The sequence below is a fragment of the Olea europaea genome, chromosome 1, assembly GCF_002742605.1.
Source record: "Olea europaea var. sylvestris chromosome 1, O_europaea_v1, whole genome shotgun sequence".
Classification (NCBI taxonomy): domain Eukaryota; kingdom Viridiplantae; phylum Streptophyta; class Magnoliopsida; order Lamiales; family Oleaceae; genus Olea; species Olea europaea.
In genome coordinates this window covers 14,702,496-14,712,970 of record NC_036237.1, presented here as the reverse complement: position 1 = coordinate 14,712,970, position 10,475 = coordinate 14,702,496, and the positions used below count along the sequence as shown (strand labels likewise).

The 10,475-nt window shown below is 35.2% G+C and overlaps 1 protein-coding gene and 1 long non-coding RNA gene across 2 annotated transcripts; both read right to left on the bottom strand.

Annotated features, from left to right (window-relative positions):
- Window positions 1-990: 990 nt before the first annotated feature.
- On the bottom strand, window positions 991-8,131 carry LOC111395234. Its single transcript, XR_002702791.1, has 2 exons — window positions 7,981-8,131; window positions 991-4,009 (listed from the first exon to the last, which is right to left on the bottom strand). It is a non-coding gene; the product is annotated as an uncharacterized LOC111395234 (long non-coding RNA).
- Window positions 8,132-9,011: 880 nt separating this feature from the next.
- LOC111404772 (zinc finger MYM-type protein 1-like) lies at window positions 9,012-10,419 on the bottom strand. Its single transcript, XM_023033533.1, has 2 exons — window positions 9,133-10,419; window positions 9,012-9,026 (listed from the first exon to the last, which is right to left on the bottom strand). Exons 1-2 carry the CDS (start codon window positions 10,417-10,419, stop codon window positions 9,012-9,014), a joined length of 1,302 nt encoding a protein of 433 aa, XP_022889301.1.
- Between the last annotated feature and the right edge of the window lie 56 nt (window positions 10,420-10,475).

Below are 10,475 nucleotides of genomic sequence, written 5' to 3'. Positions count from 1 at the left end.
AATTGCATTAATTATATATAAAAGTATTTATATCCAAAGTTGATTGGATCTCGAACATAATACTTACAGTAACTACTTGAGAATAAGAAGTAGGGACTATGATATGAGATAATGTTGTAGAATAACCCATCCCAGTCTAGAGGATGAGTAATGCGAGTGGATCACCTAAAAGAAGCAAAGTCTGGAACGGGATCAGGGTCGAAAATGGGCGAGGGAGCTGGAGGTCGTCACCACTGATATACCACACATGATTTAAAATGTTCAATAGAACTAGAGCCATCCTCAAAGATAATTAGCCAAGGCAAATTAAAAGAGGACATAAATTATTGCTAAAAGTAATATAGATTTTAAAGAAAGCCACATTTCGAGATTTACAAGAATGAGCAGCTACACCATCATAACACCCTTATGTGCAATACTATGACCTATGAAAGCATGCTGTAAGGATTGAATAGGAAGCTTAATATTCATGAGTAGGCAAATGAACAAAGAAAACATACCCAAAAGTTTATAACATGTTATAACCAAGATGCGTACCATATAGACAGAAATGAGGATGGCTAAAATCCATATATAAAATAGAAAGTCAATTAATAATGTGTACATCTGTGGAGAGGGCTTTAACCCAAAATTTGGATATAACTGAATATTCCAAGAGTATAACATGGACAACATCTAATAAATGATTTTTTTTCGACTACCCCATTATGCTGAGGAGTATATGGACAAGATTGTTGAAAGAGAATGTCCTTTTGTTGCAACAAAGTCTAACAATCATGAGACATACATTCTTCCTCATTATGAGGCCTTTAAATCTGAATACGAGAAGAAACCTCTATCTTAATGTAAGCTACAAAAGTCTTAAGAGTGGTACTGACCTCATCCTTAGAACGAAGAAAATATATCCAAGTCTAACGATTGAAATTATTAATGAAGGTCACAAAGTATGTATAATAATCGTGTGAAGTAAGGGATATCACGTCTCAAACATCAAAATCAAAAATCTTAAAACATTTATCATCACGACTGTCATGAACGAAAAATGGAAAGGCCTTGCTTTTCCTAAGTTTGCAAGTATTACAATTAAAAATCAAATTTGAAAACTAAGATTGATCTTTATTACCTAAAAATCCACAATTTAAGAAATGAGACAATATCAAAGTATTGAGATGACCTAATCTTTTATGTCAAATTTCATAAATATCAAAGTATTGAGATGACCTAATCTTTTATGTCAAATTTCATAATTAAGGGCAACACTAGTACAAGTAAAAAAATATAACAATAAGAATAGTAAACTGTAGATTTTCTACTTTAAGCACATTTGCGACTTTCCTCGACCTCTTATCCTGCACAAGACGACCAATACAAGAGAAACACTCATCATATTTATTATAAATTAATTGACCAACCAAAATCAAGTTGTTGATAACCCAAAAATACGAAAAGAAATTATCAAAAGAAAACTTGATATCATTAGTAGCAATAAATGGAAGGGTACTATCATTAGCAATCTAAATGTGTTGTGTGCCAGTGTAGCACTGAATGCTATGCAAGGAATAAAAACTATATGTCATATGATTCAACATCCCTGAACAACAAGCTAGGGAAAAGAAACAACTTGACCCTCATCTTGTGGACCAAAGGCAGAAAGGGTAAAACAATCATCTGCTAAATCATTTCTGGGATAAGAATTGACTGGCTCTAGCTTGAAAATGTTCGAGAAAAGGATCCTGAATATCAGCTAGAAAGGCTTAAGCTATTCAGTTCTAGGGCCGCATGGGACACTCCTTGGTGATATGCCCTAGCTGGTTAGAAATGTTGTAGAATTTTTTAGGACAATGATGAACAATATGATTGTATCCTTTGCAGCAGAAGCACTAAGATTTGCCCTTTGCTTGTCTTTGGACAACATATGCAAATTTCACCATATTAAATCAGGATATATCATATCCCATGGTAGATTGGATGGCTAGTCGTTGTTCCCCATGCAAAAGTTTACCCCAGCACACATCTAAAGAAGGAACCAGATCTTGATTCAATAAATCTGCCTGAGCAACTTCAAATTCAAGTTGTAATTTCATAAGAAACTTATCTCCTTACTAATCTCTTGAACCTCTTGTAATTCTAATAAGGTTATCATAGGAATATTAGCATGACTTGTGCCGGAATACTCACTTTACCAGTTTAGAAAACCAGAATAATATTGTTCAATAGTAAGATTACCTTGAGTGTAATTGGCAATCTCTAACTCCAATTGAAATCTTCGTGCATTATTATCTTGATGATAAATGTGCTTTAAGTGCTTTTACATCTCCTTTGCAGTAGTGAAATAGCATAAAAAAATTCACCATGTGTGCCTTCATAGCCCCAAAATTCAAGAAATAATGTGAGTATCTTCCGTTTCCCATGTACTAAGTTCTTTAGCATCTCCAGTTGCTAAAGGATTCGTCCTCGAATCTGAACCTGCATCAAATAGAGAGAGATCAGATATATTAAAAGTAGCCGAAACATTGTACTCATCTGGAAGGTCCAACTTGTAAGTATTGTCGTTTATCTTTTCAATAACTTGAAATGGACCATCGTCCCTCGGTTGCAACTTAGACTTTCTTTGCTCAGGAAATCGCTCCTTCCTAAAGTGCACACAAACCTAATTTCCTGGTTCAAATGTCACGCGCTTCCTACCTTTGTTCGCCTACGACGTAACCAACTTACTTACTTTTGTTTTCAATTTGCGCTTTTACCTTTTTATGGAGCGACTTAACCAATTCCGCCTTCTTTTTGCTATCTAAACTACCACGTTCATTCACAGGTAAAGGAATTAAATCCAAAAAAGTTAGTGGATTAAAACCATATAGAATTTCAAATGGAGAATATGATGTAGTAGAGTGAACAGCTCGATTGTATGCAAATTCAACAAATGGTAGACACTCCTCCAAACTTTTCAAATTTTTATTGATTACTGTGCGTAACAATTATGTCATAGTCCTATTCACTACCTCGGTTTGCCCATCCGTTTATGGGTGACAAGTTGTAGAAAATAGTAACTTAGTGCCTAACTTACCCCACAAAACTCTCCAAAAGTGACTCAAAAATTTGGCATCCTGATCCAACACTAAGGTTCTAGGAACTCCATGTAAACGCACAATCTCTTTAAAGAATAAGTCAGCAATGCTCGTGGCATCATCAATTTTGTGACATGGTATAAATTTGTCATTTTACTGAACCTATCTACAACCACAAAAATAGAATCCCGACATCTCTTAGTCCTAGGTAAACCCAAAACAAAGTCCATCGAGATATCAACCCAAGACTCATTAGGTGTAGGTAAAGGTGTGTATAAACCTTGAGATAAAACCTTAGATTTAACATTTTTACAATCTATGCATCGACTACAAATTCGCTCAACATCACTTTTCATTTTAGGCCAATAAAAATGCTCCTTCAATACATCTAAAGTCTTTTGAATCCCAAAGTGTCCAATCAATCCACCACTATATGCCTCCCTTACTAACAACTCCCGAATAGAACAATTAGGAACACATAACCTATTTTTCCGAAATAAATACCCCTCATGCCTAAAGAACCTATCAACCGCCCCATTTATGCATGACAAATAAATATCCGAAAATTCAACATCTTTTTCGTACAATTCCTTAATATGTTAAAAATCCAAGTAGTTTAGAATCAAGAGTAATTAGCAATACGTACCTTCACGACAACGCATCCGCCACCACATTTTCCTTACCTTGTTTATACCGAATGACGTATGGAAATGTCTCAATGAATTCCATTTACCGTGCATGCCTCTTGTTCAATTTACCTTGTCCCCGCAAGTGCTTTAGTAACTTATGATCAGTGTGTATTACGAACTCCTTCGGCCAAACTCGAACAAGTGCATAAAGTTCCTTGTCATATGTAGGATAATTTAAAGCATCTCCACTCAATTTCTCGCTGAAATATGCAATAGGCCTCCGATCCTGCATTAAAACTGCTCCAATCCCTATTCCTGATGCATCACACTCAATCTCAAATGTTTTATTAAAATTAAGTAATGCCAAAATAGGTGCTTCACACAATCTACCTTTAATAGTATTAAATGCAAGTTCATGTTCATCACCCCAATGAAAACCTACACTCTTTTTAACTATTTCCTTGAGTGGTGCGGTGATAGTGCTAAAATCTTTCACAAATCGCCTATAAAAACTAATCAAACCATGAAAACTCCTAACTTCCGTTATGCTTTTGGGTGTCGGCCAATCTCTAATAGCTTTTATCTTTTCATCGTCTACTTCTACCCCATTAGCACTAACCACAAAATCAAGAAAAATAACTCTATCCATACAAAACGTGCATTTCTTAATATTAGCATAGAGTTGTTCTTTCCTTAAAACAATTAACACATATTTTAAATATTCCAAATGCTCTCTTAGGTCCTTGCTATAGATTAAGATGTCATCAAAATAAAGTATAACAAATTTTCTTATAAAAGCACGTAAAACATGATTTATTAAACGCATAAAAGTGCTAGGTGCATTTGTGAGTCCAAACGGCATAACCAACCATTCATATAAATCATATTTAGTTTTAAAAGCCGTTTTCCATTCATCGTCTTCCCACATACGAATTTGATGATACCCGCTTTTTAAATCAATTTTAGAAAATATGCAAGCACCATGTAATTCATCAAGCATGTCATCTAACCTAGGTATAGGGTAACGATACTTTACCATTATCTTGTTGATAGCCCTATAATCCACGCACATTCGTCATGTTCCATCCTTTTTTGGTACAAGCAAAACTGGTACCGCACAAGGACTCATGTTTTCCCTCACATATCATTTGCTCATTAACTCCTATACTTGCCTTTGAAGTTCCAAATGTTCAACTCAAATTGGTTTCAAGATCACCTTTTTAGCCACCAAACAAAGGCACCAAGCGTATAAACACCTTTAGAATTTCCACTGCTAAGTAAATATAGATATCATGATGGTCTTCATAAGAACTTCAAAGAGAAAGGAAAAAAACATGGGGCATCTATAGATATCATTATGGTCTTTATAAGTTTCCCCTCTCTCTTAATCAAGCTTAGTTAGTAGCGGTCCCATTTTCCCCAAGTACCCATAGATATCAAACACATTACTTCGAACTATACAAAGAAAGTGGGGCATCTAAGATTATATTAGTATGTTGAAAGGACCATTTTAAAATGGGATGGTCCTTACCTCCCTTAATACTCCTTAAAACTTTTGTGAACTCGTCTTGTAACATTAAGAATCTCACACTATTATTTACCATTCGATGTTTTATGTCCTCATTTTCATCATGTATGTAGTGGAAATGGTGGATCTCAATCTATTGTAGTGTGCATATTAATGATTTAATTCTAACAATTTGGAGGAACTCTACCCGACATTAAGGAAAGCTTTAATGACTTGTATCATGGTATAATAGGACTGATAACAGCTAAGGCCCTTAAGGAACGAGTTCTGAAAGTATGGGCTGACTAGTTTCTAATTTCAAATGCATATGTGAATGGGTTGTGAGCTACCTTTCTCCGCTTAGGTAATGTGGGCATGGAATGTTTCCGTTCGATGGGTGGTAATGCCCCTGAGCTAGACAGGTTAGTGTCAATGGCAGGATTGATGGGGTTAAGACTAACCAAGATTCTGCATTAGCAATTGGAAAAGGAGCTTCCATGCAGGAGTTGTGGTGCTTGGCCCTTAATGAACTAGAGAGAGGATGCAGACAGAGTAGATTATTTCTTGTTTGTGGAAGAGAAATGATGGTTGCAAGATGCAAGAAATTCCTACCATACTTCCCAATTTCCTCCTTGAGGACAAGGTATCTTTGGACCCCGGGGGTATTGATAAGACTCTAAATCGGGTACACTTCTTCTAGAAGAACCAACAAGAATTGAGGAGGAGTTGGCACCAACAGAATTCTGATAACAGGGGAGGCTGATGTGGATAGAGTAGTTACAGGAGGGCTATAAATAGAGAGGAAGTGGGAAGGAAAGAGGAGGCAAAACTTAGAGAGCAGAAGTGTGGTAGAGGAGAGTATTAGCCCTCTCAAATTAACAATAGTACAGCACATTGACATTTAACGTTAAATCCTTAGCCGAAAACATCAATCTCAACCATTAACTGAAAAACATCAAGCTCGAACATTACATCCTCGGGCAAAAACATAAACATCCTTACTGCACCATATCTATCGTTTATTAGTAGTATAAAATTTCAAAGCACCAATAAGATGGCATACTCTAGATCATCAACCTCAAACGTTACATCCTCAGACAGAAATATGAACATACTGACTGCACCAATTTCGCCATTTATCAGTATACACACACAGCAAGCTCTGTTAAAGCATAATCAGCCAGGGAAAATATTAGGTTTTACTGTTAGGTAGACATCATTTAATAATTTTTCTGTTTTTTCAATTTAACCATTATCTTGAATGCAATGACGTGGCTACCAATTAAAATTGCATTGGTTCTTAAAGTCTTGCATTGACTTTAGGGATTCCTGCACCATGGCTATAAGTAATTTCAATTTTCTTTTCCCATATTTTGTACGTGGGAGTTACTTCTTTAACCAAATGGCTCATATATTAAGCGTGAATCAGAAGTATAAATAGCAATCAAATATAGAGAATTGTATTTATCTACAATAAAAAGAAGACTTAACTCAAAAGTAGAATTCATGTGAAAAAACAGCAACAGAGATAGAGAAGATAATCGAGGAGCAGAAATTTTCAGCTAACATGGTGATTTCTGAAGCAAATGATCAATAAATAGAAAACACACCAAATGATCAATGAAAAGAAATGGACAAAAGTCATTAAGAACCAAATCCAACAGAAAATTGCATGGATCATCAATGTTTCTCACTTTCATGAAAATGTATCACTAGAGATAGTTCATATCTCAGGCAACAAGTATGAATCTCCTTAATAATTTAACACTTTCAGTGTAATAAATAAAAAGTGATACACTTAATCTCTCAGAAGAAGTATGAATCCCATTAGCTGTGACAATCATTCCGACAATGCAGAGAACTTCACTCATGTCACTAATTAAAGCAAGACTATAAACAAAAGAAGAGTAGCACAAAACATACATTATGTGCCATGCGAGTTATGACAAATATAGACATGAATATTAAATACTATCGTAATTCCAGATCATAACCAGCAAAAGATATCACCAATATCATCAGTCATTCACCTAGCTATAGCTGCTCATTATGACTATCTGTATATTGAGAATTCTCTTTAATTTATAGGATCTTATTTGTCCTCCACATTTCAAATCGTCCAGGACTCAAGATGGGATCCTGATTATATAAACCAGAATGTTATTGTATCTCTTTCTCTGTCAGCATTAAGGTTTTAGGAAGTTGAGCAGTAATTTTTCTGTTTATCAGAATTGACTATGATAGATCATTATAAACAAGTACTTCGATGTTTAAGCACTTGCACATGAAATTGACCAGTTAAACTAAGAAGTCCTCTTAGCTAGATTCAATATTTCAGTTAAAGTAATGAATTAATTGTTGGTCTCATATGGTAGTAACTCCATATCACACAAGGTAATGAATTAACTGAATTTCCCCTTCTCCGCCACCACAGCCACAACCTTACAGGCATACATGCTAACATAACCATCAATAAGCAATTGCGAAATGCATCGAAGCCTTGGGTACTAAGAAACAACAAGATGAGTTATAAGTAGTTCAACTAATTCACATGGAGATCATGAATGTTTGAATCCATATTTTGAAATGAGACATGGCTTTTGTTAAGTCGTCGACAACTGGGAAGTGAAATTAAAATGGGAGAAACTATAGAAACTGAAGAATTAAAACATCCAAAGAATATCACCACCATACAGCTGGAGGAAAATACCGGGCTGGTTCGAATAGAACAGAACCAGCAATAAACTGAAGAGAGAAAAAAAAAATGTAAATCACTTACCCAATTGCAACCGACAATGGCTGTTAAAGGCACTCACGTTCACACGAACTTCCGCCCAGTGGTGTTTTGCTGATTGAAGATTTACTTGTGGTCGTCAAAGGTGCAGGTCGAAGCAGGCGATGAGAGGTGCAACACAATGGCAACTGATGAGAGGTGCAAGACAATTTCTGTGTATCTATTAGGTATATGAGGATAAATGAATTGGGCCTTTTAATGGGCCCATAAAACATTATGACTTGGGTCTTTTATTGAGCCCATAAAATATTTTGAATTGGGTCTTTTCAATTTTGTGGGCTGGTCTCATAATTTAACCATGTTAACTACATTTTAGCAGACGTTAAGGGTGAACGCAGTTCGATTTGACGATTTGTGTTATATTTTCAATTCAAATCATTTTATGCGATTTGAAATTTTTTCAAACCAAACCAAACAAAACCAAATTATTTTATTTTTTTGAACCGAATGAAACTAAAACATAATTTGCGGTTTGGTTCGGTTTTAATCCATGATTTACCTTTCGACATTATAATAATGTATTTAACGAAAGTTAAATATAAGTTTAAACGAGAACTAATTATATTAAATATTAAATTACATTCATACTTACCATGAAACCTATGAATAAATTATTTTCAAAATTGGTTGCTAAAGATTTTAATAGAACAAATACATTTTTCTTCATTTTTATTTATCTTTTCTTATTTGACATTCGTATTGTCATATAACTATTGGTAAATGTAGAGTTACATTCTGTTATTATAGTTTGGTTAAAACACTTTTCATCTTGCTAGTCAGTGGCGAATCCAGGATTCAAGTTCAGCTAGGGCGGTTTGACCGTTGACCGGCGATCGTTGACTGTCGACAATCGTAATTGTTCGATCATTTATTAAAATTTGGTTACATAATATTAAAAGTTATTCAATATATATATGTAAATGAACTAAAATGTCAAAATTGTATACATATGAAAATATACTTCGATACAACCCAAAATAGTAAAAACAAAAAAAAAAAATACAATACAACCTTACTCAGTTACTCTGTAACTGTAAACTTAGACAACTGTATTCTACGGGGTCTCATAATTTGAAAACGTTGCAATATTGCCTCATTCTCAATTTGTTTAAAAATAGCTTTCTCCACGTAAACCACCAAATTGTCATTCAACCAGATATCACCCATTTTGTTGCGCAAATCACTCTTGATTAGATTCATAGCAGAAAATACCCTTTCAACACTTGCAGTTGCCACAGGTAATATCAAAGCCAAGGTGAGCAGCCTATAAACCAATGGAAAATAACAGGAACTTCTTGTTTCAATCAACTTCTGAGCTACACAGGATATACTATTGAGATTAAAGAAAGCTTCGTCCATTCTCACAAGCAAAAGAAACTTATCAAGTTGAGGTCTAAGTAATAAAAGTTCTTCACTATTGAAATCCAAAGGATAGAACTGAGCAAAACGTAGCAATTTATCCTTATCAAAAGCTGCAAATGAATCTCTTGGACTTAAACATGAAATGCAAGTAAAGAGCTCAGTAGTTGTTTCTGGAAATCGATCATTCAACTCTTGCAAGATTGAGTCTATCACATTACAATACAAATCAACATAAAAGCGATGAAAATAAGTCACCTGTTGAGCTACACGCCTAGGTCGACCTTTCACCACTACAATATCCTCCATATTAGGCACTAAAATATGTCTATCAACACAAAACTCAATCACCCTACTGAATAAAGTATCCCAACCCAGAATATTAGCTTGATAACTTGTTCGAAGAGCATCTACACGCTTACATGATGCACCAACCAAATTCACAATAATAGCAAGTACGTCCAAAAAATCACCAACCATACAATTCCTACGTGCCACTGATACAATTGCCAACTGAAGTTGGTGAGCGAAGCAATGAACATACATAGCATGCGGGTTCTCTCTAAGAATTAAAGCTTTCAACCCATTGAACTCACCTGACATATTACTTGCTCCATCATAGCCTTGACCTCTCAGACTAGACATACTCAACCCATGTGTAGAAAACATTGCATCAATGGCATCCTTCAGTGATTGGGCACAAGTATCAGTGACATGGGATATACCCAAAAAACGCTCCTTCACTCGCCCACTTTTATCAACAAACCTTAAAACGACTGCCATTTGTTCTTTCATAGAATTATCGCGAGCCTCATCAACTAAAATTGAAAATAAAGAATCACCAATCTCATTGATAATAGCCCTTGTCGTCTCTCCAGCACAACAATTAATCAAATCTTTTTGGATGGTTGGTGAAGTCATTTGGTCATTTCCAGGAGCATTACTAAATAATACTTCTTTAATTTCCTTACAACGAGCTGCATACCAGTTCAATACCTCAATCAGATTTCCTCTATTAAGAGACTCTTCCGATTCATCATGACCACGAAATGACAATCCTTGCATCAAGAGGAGTCTAGTACAATCAAGCACCGCAGTCAACCTGGTCCTATAACTTTGTT